The sequence below is a fragment of the Lepidochelys kempii genome, chromosome 26 (genome assembly GCF_965140285.1).
Source record: "Lepidochelys kempii isolate rLepKem1 chromosome 26, rLepKem1.hap1, whole genome shotgun sequence".
Taxonomy (NCBI): Eukaryota; Metazoa; Chordata; order Testudines; family Cheloniidae; genus Lepidochelys; species Lepidochelys kempii.
Genome location: NC_136405.1, coordinates 14,867,318 through 14,886,315, shown reverse-complemented (window position 1 = coordinate 14,886,315; position 18,998 = coordinate 14,867,318). Strand labels below are relative to the sequence as shown.

At 53.7% G+C, this 18,998-nt stretch overlaps 1 protein-coding gene across 1 annotated transcript in view; it reads right to left on the bottom strand.

Moving 5' to 3' along the window:
• FER1L5 (fer-1 like family member 5) overlaps window positions 1-18,998 on the bottom strand; it is an 88,720-nt gene that overhangs the window by 24,692 nt on the left and 45,030 nt on the right. The window contains exons 24-39 of the mRNA XM_078850636.1: window positions 18,685-18,848; window positions 17,787-17,901; window positions 17,238-17,340; window positions 16,445-16,608; window positions 15,839-16,015; window positions 14,838-14,892; window positions 14,544-14,621; window positions 13,996-14,177; window positions 13,735-13,893; window positions 10,002-10,100; window positions 8,840-9,001; window positions 8,402-8,567; window positions 7,452-7,477; window positions 3,173-3,229; window positions 2,921-3,055; window positions 1,921-2,052 (exon numbers count right to left, since the gene is read on the bottom strand). Of these exons, the coding sequence (XP_078706762.1) occupies window positions 1,921-2,052; window positions 2,921-3,055; window positions 3,173-3,229; window positions 7,452-7,477; window positions 8,402-8,567; window positions 8,840-9,001; window positions 10,002-10,100; window positions 13,735-13,893; window positions 13,996-14,177; window positions 14,544-14,621; window positions 14,838-14,892; window positions 15,839-16,015; window positions 16,445-16,608; window positions 17,238-17,340; window positions 17,787-17,901; window positions 18,685-18,848 (1,974 nt within the window). The remainder of the gene's footprint in view (window positions 1-1,920; window positions 2,053-2,920; window positions 3,056-3,172; window positions 3,230-7,451; window positions 7,478-8,401; window positions 8,568-8,839; window positions 9,002-10,001; window positions 10,101-13,734; window positions 13,894-13,995; window positions 14,178-14,543; window positions 14,622-14,837; window positions 14,893-15,838; window positions 16,016-16,444; window positions 16,609-17,237; window positions 17,341-17,786; window positions 17,902-18,684; window positions 18,849-18,998) is intronic.

Sequence of the window (18,998 nt, the reverse complement as noted above, 5' to 3'; positions counted from 1 at the left end):
AGTCTGTGGGAGACCCCTCCATTTTGTCTTCAGCTTGCTCAAGAGATAGCCTCTCCACCCCCAAGGATACCTGACAGAAAGTGGAACAGAGGACAGCAGCTACAGGGGGTGTGAGTGATTGCTGGACCCAGACGTAAAAGGAAGCTTACTGGGTGAGGTTTTTATCTGTATTCGGTTTTCTTACAGTATTAGACATAGACTTCCGTGTTCTATTTTATTTTGCTTGGTAATTCACTTTGTTCTGTCTGTTACTACTTGAACCACTTAAATCCTACTTTCTGTATTTATTAAAATCACTTTTTACTTATTAATTAACCGAGAGTATGTATTAATACTTGGGGGGGGGCAAATAGCTGTGCATATCTCTCTATCAGTGTTACAGAGGGCGGACAATTTGAGTTTACCGTGTATAAGCTTTATACAAGGTAAAATGGATTTATTTAGGTTTGGACCCCATTGGGAGTTGAGCATCTGAGTGTTAAAGACAGGAACACCTCTTCAGCTGCTTTCAGTTTAAGCCTACAGCTGTTAGGGGACGTGGTTCAGACCTGGGTTTCGGTTTGCAGCAGGCTAGTGGGTCTGGCTCAAACCAGGCAGGGGATGAAGTCCCCAGCTGGGAGGGCAGGAAAGGAGGGGCAGAAGCAGTCTTGGCACATCAGTTGGGAGCCCCCAGGGGGTTTTTGTGATCCAGCCCGTCACACATATACACCCAACTGCAGCCTCACACACAGATGCTGAGTTCAGTTCTGCATGGGAATGCTCAGCTAAGGAACTGCCCAGGACTCAAGTGTCCATCCCCCTCTGGAGTGCAAACCCAAAATTGTACCATCTTATGTTGCACAGAGAATTGCACAGCATAAGCTCATGAAACTCACTCCCTCCCGCAATGTGTTGAGAGATTTGCAACAGCTTTTTGCCCCCCAATTAGGAATTCCACACACTGGGCTTTTGACAAAACAAAATCAAGTTGATTAACTACAAAAGATAGATTTTAAGTGATTCCGAGGGATAGCAAACAGATCAAAGCAGATTACCTAGCAAATAAAAGCCAACACACAATCTGAGGTCTGGGCTCAGCCCTCCAATCCCAGCTCAATCTTTTTCTTTCTCAGGTGTTGCCAGCAGCTTTCTTCCTTGGGTGGGGAGTTAGTGAAGAATGAACCAAGATGATGTCACTCCCCTGCCTGAAATAGCTATTGCCCACGGTGGGAACCGTTTGTCTCCAAATTTAGTACCCATGCCAGACAGTGAAAAAACACTGGTATTCCAAGATGGATTCCAGTATCAGGGGACTTGGTCACATGTCTCTGGAGGGCCATAGCAGCCATGAGTCAGAGGCTGATTGTAACATCCTCGGAAGCCTCCCCAGGGGGAGATTAGCATCTTCTAAGACCTATTGTTCTCTCTAATGGCTCCTCCTGACAGCCAGCCATCTAGACTGAGTGCATTCTGTCTGGTGGGCGCTCCCCAGGTGTAAACACACTTGTAATAGATGCATAGACAATATTCCTAACCTCAGATACAGCAACGATACCGGCATACAAATAGGATAATCATGTCCAGTAAATCATCACCTTTCTAATGATCTCTCACAGGTCTTATTACATCGTGGTTATGCCATAATCATATCATAACAATCTCTCTATGATGAGTATGGGGGTGTAATGCCACAGCGGGATCTGGGAGCTTTGTACTCTGAAGATGGCACACACCGCACTGGGTGAAGGTTGAGTATTTGTCACTAGACCTCAGCTGACCAGCCCCTTTGCTCCCCCGTGTCCAGCTCCTCTGGTGGCTGGACACAGAGACACTGGGCTGTGGAGGGGCAGCTGCTCCTAGGGGTAGGACCTTGTTGATATGCCCTGGGAGCTTCGCAATGAAACCCCCCAAAAAGCCAAATACCTGGCGCCTGGTTCTCACCTTGAATTCCCCAACTACCAGGGGGTCTTCGCTGGCCGCCTCCCGCCCCCGCCCGCGGTACAGCCTGAAGGTCTGGCAGAAATCCTGCAGGCCCTGGAACTCCGGCACGGCCTCCAACTCACAGTGATAGACCTGCCAAGGAACCACAGGCTCAGGCTTTGGACACTAACAGCTTGGTCGTGCAGAGTCTGTGCCATGGGGTCAGCAAGGGCTGGTACTGAGCCAGGGAGGAACAGGATCCCCCAGAGGCAGATTTCTACACCAGGAGCCTGGACTGTCCTCCACTGGCACCATTGTGAGTGACCAGGCTAGCAGGGTGTGCCTGATTGTCCTCTGTTGGATGCAATCAGAACTGGCCAGCTGTGAATGCGTCATACGCCCCATCCCGCAGACAAGAGATCCACTGTTAGCTGTGCTTGTAGGGCAGGGGCTCTGAGCTCTCTCCATGAGGCTGCTGAGAAGCCCGGAGAGCAGCACGGTCACGAGGCCATGTATTTGTTACAATATCTTAGAGTCTTATAGAGCCCCACCGACTGGTCTGGGAATTACTGATCCCTAAACCACTTCACCTGTCACAGAAATGCAGCCACTTCTGGGGTGGAGCGTGGCAGCTGTATGACTGCAATGTACATACAGTTCTGGACAGGGAATGAGGAAGGACTTGGCATCCTGTTTATGTGCCAAGGCCTATCTGGCTGCGAGCATCACAGCCTCTCCGCTGTGACTACTGTGGAATCTAGCTACTGAGGGAAACCCCTTGTGGCCAGCCAGGAAAAGACCAGCTCTGATTCCCCACAGAACTCCCGGGGCAAGGGGAGAAATAGCTCCCTTGCCCAGCTGTCTGAGGGCCAGACTGGCTGGCTGTGGGGACCCCACTGGCCGTCAGAAGGCAGGTTCCACCTGGGTCAGGGCAGTCATCATCCCCAGAGCAGAGGGGAAACACCTCTCTGCAACCCCCGGTCCAGGTTCTACCATGTGTGACTGCCAGCCAGGCGCACACCTTCAGGCTGTCCAGCCCTGTCTGCAGGTAGTCTCCGCTCTTTGCCAGATCCCCCGTGGCAGCATAGAACTTGCTCCACCAGTCGACACACTCCTCCTTCTCCTGGGGAAGAACAGAAGGGAAAGCAGCATGAGCCTTGCTAGACAGTGGGGGATGCAGGCATCTCTGTTGCACTGCTGCTGAGAGCTGCTACCCCACTGGGCATGCGGGGCTGCTGCTCCAAGTTCCTTCCGACCCCCCTGTGAAACCCACCTTCTCTGCTCTTGGTGTGGTTCGAAGCCACGACTCAGCAGCCATCCTGCCCAGCATCTGCAGAGATGAGGAGAGACAAATGTGTCACGCCCAAGGAGCTTAATACACCTTATGACACGGCACCCCGTGTTCTTCACAGTGATGTTATTATGATATGATTATGACATAATGATGATGCATTTTGTACAAGATGGGAAAAGTTTTCATTGGTTTTCATTCATTGCTGAATATGATTATCCTATTTGTATGCATCTGTATCTGAAAGTATGAATATTGACTGTGTATCTGTATTTCAAATGTGCTTACTCTGGGTGACACCCACAACTAGCCTTTCAGGTACAACAAGGAAGAAGCCAGACAGTGCTGATGGCCCATCAGCAAAGACAATGGACCATGGAAGAGCTGAGCCTTCCTGTGAACGCTCCAGACAGCCTGTAAGTAATGGCTGCTGTGACTCACAAAATATGCAAGGCCATGTGACCAGATCACATGACTCTGGACTCCATTTTGGGGTGTCTGTATTTTTCCACTAAACTGGTCTGGGAACCAAGTTTAAAACAAAGGGTTCCCGCCAGATGCAAATGCTATATAAGACAGGGAGTGACATCATCTGTTCTTCTTCACTTCCCACACAAGAGGACTCCTGGAAACACCTCAGGAATAAAGACTGAACTGGGGGAAGTGCTGGACCCAGGCACAAAATGGGAAGTGACCTCCTAGGAAGGATTACTGTGGAAAGGGATCTGGGGGTCATAGTGGACCACGTATGAGTCAACAGTGCAACACTGGTGCCAAAAAAGCGAACATCATTCTGGGCTGTATTAGCAGGAGTGTCATAAGCAAGACACAAAAAGTAATTCTTCCGCTCCATTCCATGCTGATTAGGCCTCAACTGGTGTATTGTGTCCAGTTCTGGGTGCCACATTTTAGGAAAGATGTGGACAAATCGGAGAAAGTCCAAAGAGCAAGAAAAATTATTAAAGGTCTAGAAAACATGACCTACGAGGGAAGAATGAAAAAAATGGGTTTGTTTAGTCTGAAGAAGAGAAGACTGAGCGGGGACATGATAACAGTTTTCAGTTACATAAAAGTTTGGTACAAGGAGGAGGGAGAAAATTGATCTCTGAGGATCGGACAAGAAGCAATGGGCTTAAATTGCAGCAAAGGAAGTTTAGGTTGGACATTAGGAAAAACTTACTGTCAGGGTGGTTAAGCCCTGGAATAAATTGCCCAGGGAGGTTGTGGAATCTCCATTATTGGAGATTTTTAAGAGCAGGTTAGATAAACATCCATCAGGAATGGTCTAGATAATACTTAGTCCTGCCATGAGTGCAGGGGACTGGACTAGATGACCTCTCCAGGTCCCTTCCAGTTCTATGATTCTATCTTCTCTTATCTTCTAAAGGGATTTTTAGCCTGTGTATGAAAACCTGGGGAACCCAAGCTGCAAAGCAAATACAGCTTGTGCCTTAAGAATCTGCAAGCCTGCTTGTACCATCACTCAGGGTGAGAAACTGCTAATTCATATTCAAATTTGAAATTGCTAATTCATCATCAGCAAATTTGCGGATGATACTAAACTGGGAGGAGTGGTAGATACGCTGGAGGGGAGGGATAGGATACAGAAGGACCTAGACAAATTGGAGGATTGGGCCAAAAGAAATCTGATGAGGTTCAATAAGGATAAGTGCAGGGTCCTGCACTTAGGATGGAAGAATCCAATGCACCGCTACAGACTAGGGACCGAATGGCTAGGCAGCAGTTCTGCGGAAAAGGACCTAGGGGTGACAGTGGACGAGAAGCTGGATACGAGTCAGCAGTGTGCCCTTGTTGCCAAGAAGGCCAATGGCATTTTGGGATGTATAAGTAGGGGCATAGCGAGCAGATCGAGGGACGTGATCGTTCCCCTCTATTCGACATTGGTGAGGCCTCATCTGGAGTACTGTGTCCAGTTTTGGGCCCCACACTTCAAGAAGGATGTGGATAAATTGGAGAGAGTCCAGCGAAGGGCAACAAAAATGATTAGGGGTCTAGAACACATGACTTATGAGGAGAGGCTGAGGGAGCTGGGATTGTTTAGCCTGCAGAAGAGAAGAATGAGGGGGGATTTGATAGCTGCTTTCAACTACCTGAAAGGGGGTTCCAAAGAGGATGGCTCTAGACTGTTCTCAATGGTAGCAGATGACAGAACGAGGAGTAATGGTCTCAAGTTGCAGTGGGGGAGGTTTAGATTGGATATTAGGAAAAACTTTTTCACTAAGAGGGTGGTGAAACACTGGAATGCGTTACCTAGGGAGGTGGTAGAATCTCCTTCCTTAGAGGTTTTTAAGGTCAGGCTTGACAAAGCCCTGGCTGGGATGATTTAACTGGGAATTGGTCCTGCTTCGAGCAGGGGGTTGGACTAGATGACCTTCAGGGGTCCCTTCCAACCCTGATATTCTATGATTCTATGATTCAATCTATCTAGTATGTTAAGCTCAGTTTGCATTTTTGTTTTATTTCTTATGGTAATCTACTTTGATCTGTTTGCTATCACTTATAATCACTTAAAATCTATCTTTTAGTAGCTAATAAACTTGTTTTATGTTTTAATCTAAGCCAGTGTGCCTTGGGGAAAATCTCAGCTTGGTTAACACAAGTGTGCATTGTTCTCTTCACATTGAGGGAGAGACAGACCAGCTATTAAACCCATATACTGGCCAAAATGTGAACAGGGCAGGATGGTACAGCACTGGGGTCCTCGGCTGGGGAGATGGGCATAGGTGCCGACTCCGTGGGTGCTCCGGGACTGGAGCCCCACGGAGAAAAATTAGTGGGTGCTCTGCACCCACCAGCAGCCAAGCTCCCCGCCCTGCCTCACCTCACCTCCTCCTCGCCTCCCACCGAGTGAGCCATGTCCCCGCTCCTCTGCCTACCTCCCAGCGTTTTCCACCCGGCCACCGCCAAATAGCTGTTTGGCTGCTCCAGGAGAGGGGGAGGAGCGTGAACATGGCACGCTCAGGGGAGGAGGCGAGGACGAGGTGGGCTGGGGCAGGGACTTTGGGGAAGGAGTTGGAATAGGGGCAGGGAGGGGGCAGAGTTGGGGCAGGGGCTTTGGGGAAGGGGTTGGAATGGGGGCATGGAAGGGGTGGAGTGGGGGCGGGGCCGGGAGCAGGTCGAGCACCCATGGAAAAGAGGGGAAGTTGGCGCCTATGGAGATGGGGGGGTTTGGGGCTCTCCACTGTTGGTTCATGCAGTGGCCGGCCAAAGCCTGCATGTAATTGCAGCTGGGTGTGTCCCTGCCTGTGTGAATGCTGGTGGGAGTGTGGGATCGGCAGCGGTCTGCAGCTTGTCACAGCAGCACAGTGCAAGAGGGAGCCCAGGCTGGACAGACAGAGGGCTTAGTGGCACCCCAGTTCCAGGTTGCACCCCGCGGGGACCCGTCACACACCTGATCAGCTCCTGCCTGGCCCACCAGATGCTGCCCTGCTGCTGGGCTCCTGATGGCTCAGGACGTGACCCCCCAAGTCCCCTTCGGAGACATTCTAGGAGCCATCTCACATCTCTTAGGTAAGTGGAGGACTGGCCAGGCCAGCTGGAGGGTCTGCAGGGCCCTTGTGAGGAGTGGTAACCCAAGGATCGAGCATGGGAATAGGGTACCTTTTCCTTCAGCTGGCATTTTGATCGTTAGCTTTGGCACGGCTTTAACAGCATCTGTGTTAGTGATCCAGGCCCAGCAATGTTCATATGAATGGCCCGGCGTTATTGTAGGGGAGAGCTCTGTAGATAGGTCACTGCAGCAGGGTCCCACATGGCTCAGGGAGCCAACATGGATGGGCAGGAGTGTCCTGCTGCTGCCTGTCTTTTCAGCTTCCTGGAGGAGGGGCATCTGAGGTGGGGAAACTGAGGCACAGTGAGTGCATAGCACTGGTCCAAGTTTACAGCAAGTCTGTGACAGAGCTGGGTATAGACCCCAGATCTCCTGACTTCTGTCCCCCCTGCTCTAACCCCTAGATGATACTGCCTCATAGGGCCCTTTAGACTGGTTAAAAGCCGGCTATGCGAGCACAAAGCCAATGCACCTTGGAGTGAGGGGCAGCACTGGGGCTTCCTGTTAGAAGTGCAGTGAGGGGAGCCCTAAGGGTTAAAGCAGAGCTGAGGCCCGGGTCACCCCTCGCTGTATCTGTCAGTGGTGCTAGACCAGGAAAGCCTATGGCACCGGGTGCCATTCCCATGAGCGTTGCAGAGAGAGGGGACCCAGCAAGCAGGTGGCTCTGGGCTGCTGGAGAGTAGCACTCACCTTCGCGATCTTCCCCTTGGAAGCTACTGTGTGGGGCAGGGAAGGGAGGGGGAGAAAAGAGACACGGAATTAATGGCAACATCGAAATAGCCCCAGGAGTCTCCCAGCTCCTACAGCAGGAATGGCGAGGCCACACCAGCACTGCATGACCACACGGGGCCCATCTGGCCTGAACGTCTATGAATTAGCCCTTTAATGCCACAAATGAGGAAAAGAAACTAGGACTCTTTACGCTTACTGTGGGGCCTGGACTAAGCCATTGGTTACCACGTAATCTTGCCACCGCTGGAGGTCAGGAGTCCAACTGGACTCCCGTGACTGGTCAGTGTGGTTATTCAGAGCCCAGCCCCTAGATGGCATTTCTTTACATTGCAAAAGTAACCCGGCATTTAGCAACTGACCGGCACAACTCATGGGAAGCCAAGGCTTCTCGCAGGCAGGCTGTTCAAGGCGAGGACTGATTGGCATGGGCACTGCTATGTGTGGGGAGCTCAGGGCTGGATTAGCAGGGGGCTGCGGCTTGGGAGGGAGGGCCACTGGCAGAGCTGTGGGGCGGTGGGTGGGCACCCCACGACTGGAATAGCAGGCGACTGCGGATCCCAGGTATGTGCTCAAGGGGAATACATCTTCCTTTAGTTTTAATGTTGGGGGATGTGCAGTCCTGGCGCTGCAGGGTTAAAAGATTCTGTGGGGTGATGGTGGGGGGGGTTTTTCTGCGTTAGAGCACAGTGGCACCATGCTGGAGCCCGGCCTGGCAGAGCCGATGGCGCCAGATGGTTGGCTCTAGGGGAACACGTGGGGTTTGGCAAATAGTCCCACAGGAGGGCGACTGGCCGTGACAGACCGCGAGGTCCCTGCCAGCAGTGGGAGAAAGCCAGTGTTCCCCAGAGGTCCTGGGAGCTGGGCTGGATGTGGGGGATGGTGAGTGGGACTCATTGGTTGGCCTGTACCTGGGGGTGGCAGGCTGGGATGGTGCCCCTCTGCTGACGGCTCACACATGTACTGGCGCAGGGATCTCACGCTGGCCTGGCCCACCACTGGCTTGTGCCCAAACTCACGGTTGTCCACGACCTTCAGCTCGATGGGGGGCATTAAATCTTCTTCCATGGGTAAGTGCTGTGGGGCAAGTAGGTCCATGAGCTCCATGGGGAGGCAACAGAAGGCGCAGGCAACTGGGCCACCACCTAGACACGCAGCCATGGAGCACTGTAGACAGACAGACAACGCCAGCCACAGGGCTAGCGAGGGTGTGGGCCGGTGGGATCGAGTGGTCCCTGGAACTCTCCAGTCATCTCTGACTCCCAGCCAGCCACGTAGGCAGGCGGGAAGGGAAGTGGCTGAGCAGCAGTGGGTGGAGCCGCCCTGCCCCATGCTTCTGCCCTGCTCACCACTCTCATGAGGAAGACATTGATTGGGAAGTTGGGGTTCTCGCGGAGGTCTCTGATGGGAGCCGTCTGGATGGCCTCTCCTGCACACTCCACCACCAGGCTCGGCGACATGATGCTCAGCAGGTTATAGCTCTGCAGGCCCCGCAGGCCCCAGGCCAGGATCTGGAGGGGAGAAAAAGGCGAATGGCTTGGTTGTACCATGGATGGACGTCACGAAGGAGGGCTGGGCTGGGCCCAGCTGGGCCAAGTCTGTGCTCAGTGATTCAGCACCAGTCCCACTGGCAAAGACACCAGGGGTGAAGCTGCCGATGTGGCTCTGGTGTGAAATCTGGACCTTTCAGAATCAGAACAGAGCTTAGAAGCCAGCCGGGCCAGAAACTCACTGGACGAGAGCCCTGGCCATCCCCTGAGTGTATTGGACGCCCAGCAGGGAGAGGAATGGGCTGGACTGCTCTGGGGCCCAGGGAGCGATGGAGGGGCTGGTGACAGAGGCTCCCCGGCACAAACTCCCACTGATGTCCTGCCTGGCCAAGCAAGGTGGTGGGTGGGAAAAGGGAGACACTGCAGCCGGTGTTTGTGCCAGGCAGAAGGGATGGTTCTGGGTGTCAGGAGAGTTACAGTCAGGAATGAGGGGCTGGGGTTAACCAAAGGGAGAAGCAGGGTCTGGAGGGAAGTGACATGGTCCCATCGCTCGACACTCACTCTTTGGTGACTAGACTGGAGGGACAACCTCGCCCTGGCCCCCCCGGCAATAAGCGGGCGGGACTTCCTGGGCATCTCCATTCCCATCCTGATGAGGAGGAGCAGCAGCTTGTCCTCTCAGGAGGGGAGGCACTTGCAGGTCATTCGGGCCATGGACCTCTGCCCAAAGTGCTGGTTTGATCTTTGTAGCTCTGCCTGCAGCAGTCCCCATGCGGGGGGCCTCCCAGCTCCAACCCCGCTGTTCCCCAGACCCTGCTGGCTGGAGGCAGTCAGGGCCTCCTGTGGGGTAGAGATAGTGGCTGACGCCCAATAGCTTGGCAGGGTCTGTGGCAGTAACAGGCATCACCTTTGGCAACGCAACGTGCCCTCCGCAGCAGGGGCTTGTTTCCTCCTCCCACCAAACAAGCTACTTCTGCCCCAGAGTCCACGTGAGCAGAGGGGCCCTGGCTGTCACACTCACCTCAATGGCCATCAGTCTCAGTGTGGGCCGGATGCCGCTAGGGATGACGTAGACCCCGTTCTTCCAGGAGGGGGCGGGAAGGTGGCCTGGTGCACCATCCTGGGCGGGGAAGGACAAGGCTGTTGTGTAATGCTTGGCTCTTTCTTTGTACAAAACGGACGGAGGACTTTTGTGCCGGGGAACGACCAGGACTGGCAGCCAAGGGCAATTCCTCTGGCTTCCACATCGTGCCCCATGCCAAAGTGACCCCTCCAGCCCTCGGGGACCTGCTACATGGGCCAGGGGGCTCAGTCTCTGTTGCTCACCATTCCTGGGAATGCCAGCAAGGAGCCTGAGGAAGAGCGTAGCTTTTGTGTTGGAGACACTTGTTCAGTGGAAACTCTCCTGAGATTCTCCACCAGGATGAGTGATGTGATGTCTGCCAGTCCCAGGGACATCTCATCTGTCTCCCGTGCTCGGGCAGGACCAAGTAAACCTAGACCAGCCCTGACAGTGTTTGCTCACTTGTTCTTCAAAACCTCCAGTGATAGGGATTTCACAAAGCCTGTTCCAGAGCTCAACTATCCTTAGAGTTAGAAAGTTTTTCCTAATATCAAACCTAAATCTCGCTTGCTGCAAACTAAGCCAATTCCTTCTTGTTCTGCCCTCGGTGGCCATGTCAAACAATTGTATACAGTGTCGTTTTAGCTGTGTCGGTCCCATGATATTGGAGAGACAAGGTGGGTGAGGTCATATCTTGTATTGTATTGTTGGTGAGAGAGACAAGCTTGCAAGCCCAGAGCTTCAGGTCTGGGAAAGGTTCGCCAAGTGTCACAGCTAAAGACAAGATCGAACAGATAGTTTAGCATAAATAGCACATATTCTAAGGAACTCCTGTAGTCACAGGACAAAGCGGGGGTAAGTGGGTTACAGATTGTTATAGAATTGTAGGGTTAGAAGGGACTTCAAGGGTCATCTAGTGTAACCCCCAATAAACCATTAATCCAGAATTGTATTAAGTCTAAACACACGGAATTTATAGTTTATTACAACAATTTGTAACCCACTGATCCCCCTATTTGTCCTGTGACTTCAGGGGTGTTAACAGGCCACTTCACCTTGAATGGTCCATTCCAACGTGTGCTAACTACTTACGCTAAACGATCTGTTCAATCTTGTGTTTAGCTGGGACACGTGGGGAGCCTTTCCCAGACCCGAGGATGAGCACTGTGTGGCTCAACTGCTTGGCGCTCTCACCAACAGAAGTTGGTCCAATAAAAGATATCACCTCCCCCACCTTGTCTTTCTAATGGAAGACAGTTAATCACCATCTTCCTTATAATAACTTTTTACATATTTCAAGACTGTTATCAGGTCTGGAATACTGTCCAGTTCTGGGTGCCACACTTAAGGAAGGACGTGGAAAAATTGGAGAGCATCCGGAGGAGAGCAACCGAAATGATACAAGATTTAGAAACCCTTATCTAGGAGGAAAGGTTAAAAAAAATGAGCATGTTTAACATTGAAAAAAGCAGACTGAGGGCACCTGATAACAGCCTTCAAATATGTTAAGGGATGTAATAAAGATTCATGGATTCCAAGGCCAGAAGGGACCATTGTGATCATCTAGTCTGATCCCCGGTTTCCCAGAGGCCAGAGACCTGCCCACTATAATTCCTAGAGCAGATCTGTTAGAAAACATCCAACCTTGATTTTAAAATGGTCAGGGATGGAGAATCCACCACAATGCTTGGTAATTTGTTCCAATGGTGAATTACTCTCGCTGTTAAAAATTTACACCTTATTTCATAGAATCATAGAAGATCAGGGTTGGAAGAGACCTCAGGAGGTCATCTAGTCCAACCCTCTGCTCAAAGCAGGACCAACCCCAACTAAATCATCCCAGCCAGGGCTTTGTCAAGCCAGGCCTTAAAAACCTCTAAGGAAGGAGATTCCACCACCTCCCTAGGTAGCCCATTCCAGTGCTTCACCACCCTCCTAGTGAAATAGTGTTTCCTAATATCCAGCCTAGACCTCCCCCACGGCAACTTGAGACCATTGCTCCTTGTTGTCATCTGCCACTACTGAGAACAGCCAAGCTCCATCCTCTTTGGAACCTCCCTTCGGGTAGCTGAAGGCTGCTATCAAATCCACCCTCACTCTTCTCTTCTGCAGACTAATTAACCCCAGGTCCCTCAGCCTCTCCTCATAAGTCATGGGCCCCAGTCCCCTAACCATTTTTGTTGCCCTCCGCTGGACTCTCGCCAATTTGTCCATATCCCTTCTGTAGTGGGGGGCCCAAAACTGGACACAGTATTCCAGATGTGGCCTCACCAATGCTGAATAGAGGGGAATAATCACTTCCCTCGATCTGCTGGCAATGCTCCTACTAATGCAGCCCAATATGCCATTGGCCTTCTTGGCAACAAGGGCACACTGCTGACTCATATCCAGCTTCTCATCCACTGTAATCCCCAGGTCCTTTTCTGCAGAACTGCCGCTTAGTCATTTGGTCCCCAGCCTGTAGCGGTGGATGGGATTCTTCCATCCTAAGTGGAGGACTCTGCACTTGTCCTTGTTGAACCTCATCAGATTTCTTTTGATCCAATCTTCCAATTTGTCTAGGTCACGCTGGACCCTATCCCTACCCTCCATCGTTTCTGCCTCTCCCCACAGTTTAGTGTCATCTGTGAACTTGCTGAGGGTGCAATCCATCCCATCATCCAGATCATTAATAAAGATGTTGAACAAAACCGGCCCCAGGACCGATCCCTGGGGCACTCCGCCAACTAGACATAGAGCTGTTGATCACTACCCATTAAGCCCGGCAATCTAGCCAGCTTTCTATCCACCTTCTAGTCCATTCATCCAATCCATACTTCTTTAACTTGCTGGCAAGAATACTGTGGGAGACCATATCAAAAACTTTGCTAAAGTCAAGGTATATCATGTCCACCACTTTCCCCATATCCACAGAATCAGTTATCTCATCATAGAAGGCAATCAGGTTGGTCAGGCATTCCAAGTTCTGGCAGCATGAGACCTTCAGCATGCGTCATTCAGATTGAAGTCCCCCATGATAATGTATTTTTTCCCCTACACAGTGTGGATGGATGCGTAAGGAAGCAGTTATCTTGTTCATTTGTGGGATTTGGTGGTTGGTTGCAGACTCCAACTAATACCCCATCTTGCACTTTAGCCATTAGAACATTGATCCATAAGCATTCAAGAATGTTCTCTTCCAAATAATCAGCGACTCAGAAACAGATAATGCCATTTCTGACATACATCTTTTGTCCACTTGCTCCTTCCTAAATAGGTTATAACCATTGATTTTAACATTCCAGTCATGGGAATCATCCCACTGCGTTTCAATAATAAAGAGGACGATGACCAATTGTTTGCCATGTCCACTGAAGGCAGGACATGAAGTAATGGGCTTAATCTACTGCAAGGGGGACCCTTTTTTGCACCATCACACAGTTCACTCATATTCAACGTGTGAGCCACTATAACCCCCAGATCCCTTTCACCTAGCCAGTTATTCCCATTTGTATCTGTGCATTTGAGTTTTCCTTTCTACGAGCAGTATTTTGCCCTTGTTGCCATTGAATTTCATCTTATTGATTTCAGACCAGCTCTCCAATTTGTCAAGGTCATTTTGACCTCTCGTCCTGCCTTCAAAGTGCTTGTGACCCCTCCCCTCAGTTTGTACAAACACCTTCCCCCCAAATAAAACACGCGCCCCTTTTACCTTGGGATTCAATAGGAGCTCAAAGGCAGCTAAGAGCTCGCCCGCTTCCTTCTGCTGCCTTGTGATTGGATACCACTGGAGGTGGGGGAGGTGTCGGGATCCAAGATCCAGACATACTAGTGGGGAACACATGCTCCTCCCCAGGAAGTCATCCTTGTCCTAATATAAAGAGGAGACGTGATCAGATCATGTGAGTCATGGGCCTGCAGATCCCCTTCACCTGCTCCTCCTTTACCCACTTCCCTGGGATCTCGCACTTACAATGATATCCCGGTCAAACAGCTCCAAAACCACCAGTGGCGGGTCCTGCAGGGTGGCCTGGGGGTCTCCATAAATCAGCACATGGTCAAAGATTAGGGTCTGGTCCCAGCTGGGGCTCAGGGTGGCAGCCAAGGTCTGTGTGCGCTGGCTCATGTGCAGGAAGGACACGTGGGCATAGGGATCTGGGGGAAGGAGACGGGAGAGACGGGAGGTTCAGTCCTGTCAGAGCGGGCAGAGTGTCCCGTCCGGACACAGCGCCATGGGAGAGATGTAGAACTGGCCTATCTGAACAGCACCTGTGCACCCCTTGGACACAGTGTACGCCCAGCAGCCGGGAACCCGTAGGGCCACTGTTTGTACAGCGTAGGTCATTCAGAGCTCCCATGCCCAACAGAGGGGACCTGTCTGGCCTCGGTGGGTCATAGCAGGGGTGGCACCAAGAAGATTTGCGTTATGATCTGAGGGTGCCAGGAGAGGGGTGGGGTAGAGCAGGGAAGGTCAGAAGCTACATGTGTTGAGGGTCATGGGGTTTGCCTCCTGTCACCTACCGGAGGAGCTCTTGCCCGCGCTTGGTGTCAGATCCCGGGCTTGGTAGATGTAGCAGCGCAGTTGGTAGTAATTGGGCTCTGGAATATGAAGAGTTCACAGGTCTCACCCACACTCCTCCTTACCTGCTATGCAGAGGTGCCCTGCGGTGTCCCCCCACTCCTGCTGTCAACCAGGGCCCAGCTGCAGAAGCTTCAATCCCTCACTCTGGCCATGGAGCGGGGCCCAGGAGGAGCCAATAAATCGCAGGGGCCCTGAAACAATCAGTGGATGGAGGGACAGATTTGGGGGGCCACCTTCCTGCTGGGGCTCTGCGGCCGGGTGCGATCCCCGCCATGCCAGTAACTCACTCTGGAAGACACAGGTGATCAGAGGAGTGTTCAGCTGCAGGATGTTCTGGGCTGGGGACCTCTTTTCTCTCTCTCCTTCCTCCAGGAGTTTTTTCTCTTGCTCCTTCTGTTTCTCTTTCTCCTCCTCCTCTCCTTCCCCCTTCTCTTGATCTTCCAACTCCACGCCCTGAGCAGAGAGCAGCCCTCAGCCCCTGGGCACCCTGAGCTGCAGGATCTCCAGCTGGAAGTGTGGGCCCCGGGTGGAGCTTTCACTGACCAGGATGCCCTCGCACCTCCTTCCGGCTGTAGGTTTCCAACTCCACTGGGGTCTATAACCCCCCACCCCCGGCTATACATCCTCACGAACACAACAACCACTTCCTCCCACCTCTGTTGTAACTATCCCCGTCATCCCTCTCCGCTCCTCTCTACGGCTGCGTCTCCCTGGGGCTCAGGAGCAGCCTGCCTTGGGGCTGTGAGCTGCCTTGGGGCAAGTTGACCCTTACGTGTCAATCAGCCCCCTCTGGCCTACGGAGACCCTGCTTTGTGCCAGGGGTTTGTGCTAGTGGCTGGACAGGTGCTTTCTGGGAGAGGAAAGAAGAGAGGCTCCAAGGGGAGACAATGGGCCAGAGGCTGCACCCCTCCCTCTCCAGCCTGGGACCACCCATGGGCATAAGGCTGCACGATCAGGTCTAAGGAGCAGCCAGGGGTTTCCAGCTGAGATCTGCCTGCCTCGGGGAAGCCTCCTGTTGGCTCACTCTGCAAGACTGCTGCCTATGAGCCGCCCAGTTCCCGTCCGGCTGTGGTAACAGGCACAGTGCAGATACAGTGGGTCTGGCCGGCCGTTGTGGGGAGGTTGCAGCCATTCTAGCGTTTGGCCAGCTGGGGACGGGATCTTACCATGTGGGCTAGAACAGTGGCCAAATGAACAGTCAAGAGCGATGCCCCTGTGCTGCCCGGCCTCTTACCAGGGAGCCCTCCAAGAGGAAAATGGGAGCCACCCTGGTGGGCTGCACGGGCACGAGCTTCCTCCGCCAGCAGCGCCGCCGGTAAGTGTCATGCGCCCGGGGCTGCAGGTGGAACTTCCAGCCAAAGAAGGAGGCGTATTCCCAGGCGTCCTCTTCCGCCGGCTTCCCTGCGGAGTGCTGAAAAAACGGGGGGAGAGCTGCACAGCAAGGATCCGGCTCAGACTGAACCCTGACCCTCCGTAAGATTCCCCCGAAGCAATTCCCCGCCCCGGCCACCAGCTTTCACCCCAAGACATTTTGGAGCTTCCCAGCTCCACTCTGCAGGCCCCAGAGGCTCAGGTGCAATCCGTGAGCCTGGAGGGGCGTCTCCGGACAGCTCTGTGGACTTCGGCGGAGCCCCGGTGATTGGCAGAGGAGCCAGGCCGCCTTACACCAGCTGAGGGTTTGTCCTCGCAGTGCAGCGCTCCTCTTTGTCACAAAGGCTCTCCAGAGCGTGTGCGTCTGAAGTTCCCTCACCCCGGGGTGCTGGGAGCAGCCCCTTCCGAGCCAGCCCCACAGCAGGGACCATGAGCACAGCCCCTGCCCTCAGCCGCTCCCACCACGTACCAGCCGGAGAAAGGAGGCGATTTCCTGCTCCTGGCTCTGAGCGTTCAGGTCCCGACAGCGTCTCCGCAGCCAGCGCCGACGCCGGTGTGTGTGGTATGTCTTCTCTGCAGCGTTCCAGGCCTGGGGGGTTCCGGTGGGGGGGATGCCAACGCCGTACTCCCAGCCTGAGAGAGGAGCCCGGCTGCCAGCAGGACCGGGGAGGAGGCCCCAGGCAGGCATGCTCACACCCTGGCGAGCAGACCCTCCCTCCTGAAACCAAGCAACCTCCTGCCTGGCCTCTCCTGCTGCCCGGGCTCACGCCCCAACCAGCCGGGCTGGACAAGGTGCTGATCCTGTGACTGAGGCTGGCAGGGAGAAGCTGCACCCAGTACAGGTGTTCATGCACCAGACCTCTCTGTCCTACAGCAGGGACAGCCTAGGAAACTCTCCTCCCCCCCGCCCCGCCACCATGTGCCCACCAGCCCAGCTCTGGAGCCGGCTCCTCCAAGGGCGAGAGGGGGACTCAGTCTCCATGGCCTGTCTGCTGAGGCTGCCAGCAAGATGGGCAGCTTGTGCCAGCGGTGGTGATCCTGTGATGAGGACGCTTGTCTGCTGGAAACCGGCTAAACTCATTACTCTGGGCTGCTCAATGGCCCCACAGACCCTTCAGGATGTGCCCAGGGGAACACAGTCAGCACTAAGCCCCACAAATCTGGGTGGGCAGCAGCTTGGTCCTGGCTCTCTGACCACTCCACATTGCAACCCCAGCAGCCACACTGATTCCCCTGGAAACAAGCACAGAAAGGCCACTTACCGGCCTCATCCACAGCTCGGTTCACCTCCACCCTCCAGCTTTCCTCGAAGTGCCAGCCCTTAGGGCACACGATCCCTTCCCTTGGGGAGACAGCGGCTCCACCCTGGAAGCGAGACAACAGGGGAAATGCGGAGCTGAGCATGTTCGCTGGAGGTGCCCCAGAGCTTTCAGAAGGGTCCAGCAGCCACGGTGGGGGCCAGACGCTCTGGAGAGCCCAGCCCGTCGGGGGCTGAGCCCGTTGACACACCCAGCCCTGAGTGTAACAGAGGGAGCTGCTGGGAGCTGAGCCCCTTTGCAAATCATGTCCTCAGAGACCAGGGCCCAGGGAAAGTGTCAGCACCACAGAGACCAAAGCCTCTGGGCATCCCCTGGAAGGCAGGACGCAAACCAGGGTGGGCAGGAAAGCAGGCTCAGGCTGCAGGCTGGAGCTGGCATGTATCCTGGACAGGGGCTGAGGTTCTGGTTTGACGGCACAGATCAACGAAAAACAACCTCCAAGACGACCCCTCCCACCAGCCAGTGCTGCCCAGGGCTCCCTCCTTTCCTCACCGCATCGGTGTTGGGAGAAGGGGCTGGGGCCCACTCTTCCCCTGGCTGCCGGCTCTCATTCTCATACACCTCCTCCAGCACCTCACTGTAGTTGGTTTCAGTATCCAGCAGCAGCCTGTGTGGGGGGCCGGGGCAGAGTTAGGAACGCAGGAGTCTCATCTCATGGCTTTTCCAAAGGCTCTGTGTGGATCCTCCTGTCATCTCCTGTTCTCTCCCATCAAACCTCAGGGAGCTGAGTGCCCAGAGGTCCCTCTAGTCCAGTACCTGGCACCTCCCTTTGGAACCCTCTACCAGTGAGGGAGGATGTTCCTCCTGACCCCAGCTGGCGATCCTCTTACAACTTGAGGCCTGATACAAGGTCTGAGAGCCCTGGGGCAATAGTCCTCGCTAGCATGACTGCAGACACGATCCTGACTGGGACATGCCTAATCTCTCCTGGAAAGAGACTCATCTATTTGCTTCAATAGTATCCTGCAGCAGCGAGTTCCACAGTTTACTTGTGCAATCAGCTCTCCAGGCCCTTCACTAGCTCAGCTCTCCCCATCCTACTCAAGCACTGATGGGGGGACTCAGCTGGAGTCACATTTAACTCTTTAACCACCTTCCCACTAGCCAGTGTCTCAGGTTAACTATCTGTCGCATAGCAGGATGTTTCCCAGACCCCATCTAGTGCTGTTTCCTCCTTTTGCCATGTCAGGTGTATCAGAGAAAGGTGTAACCACACCTCCTAGCACCCCTCACGGCACTGTACTACACACATGGGAGGTTTCTCTCAGAGCCCCTGGAAATCCTCCCCCTCACATGGTTTTTGGGCTTCTTCCTGGCCTGGTTGTCATCGTCAGGGAGGAGACGGCCCCTGTGAGGTGCTTTCAGCAGGACTGCATGTCACACGACTCACCTCCTCTGTGGCTCAACTGTCCAGTCGCCATCCCAGTGCCAGCCCTTGGGCAGCTGGAACTTGTCCCTCGGGACACCAATCTTCCCGGTTATGTCCGAGGAGCTGGGGTGCTGCATCAGCCCTTTGGACCCCCACTTCCCAAAGATCTTCACCTGGTTCTCATACTGAGCAGGGCCCAGGGGAGCGACAGACACAGACAGAAGCAGGTCAGTGCAGGGGCAATTCCACGGACACCAGGCGGAGTCCAGGGGCGGGGTGAGCGCTGGGCATCTCCAGCAAGTGCGGGATGGCAGAGGGGCTGAGCGGAGCTGCTG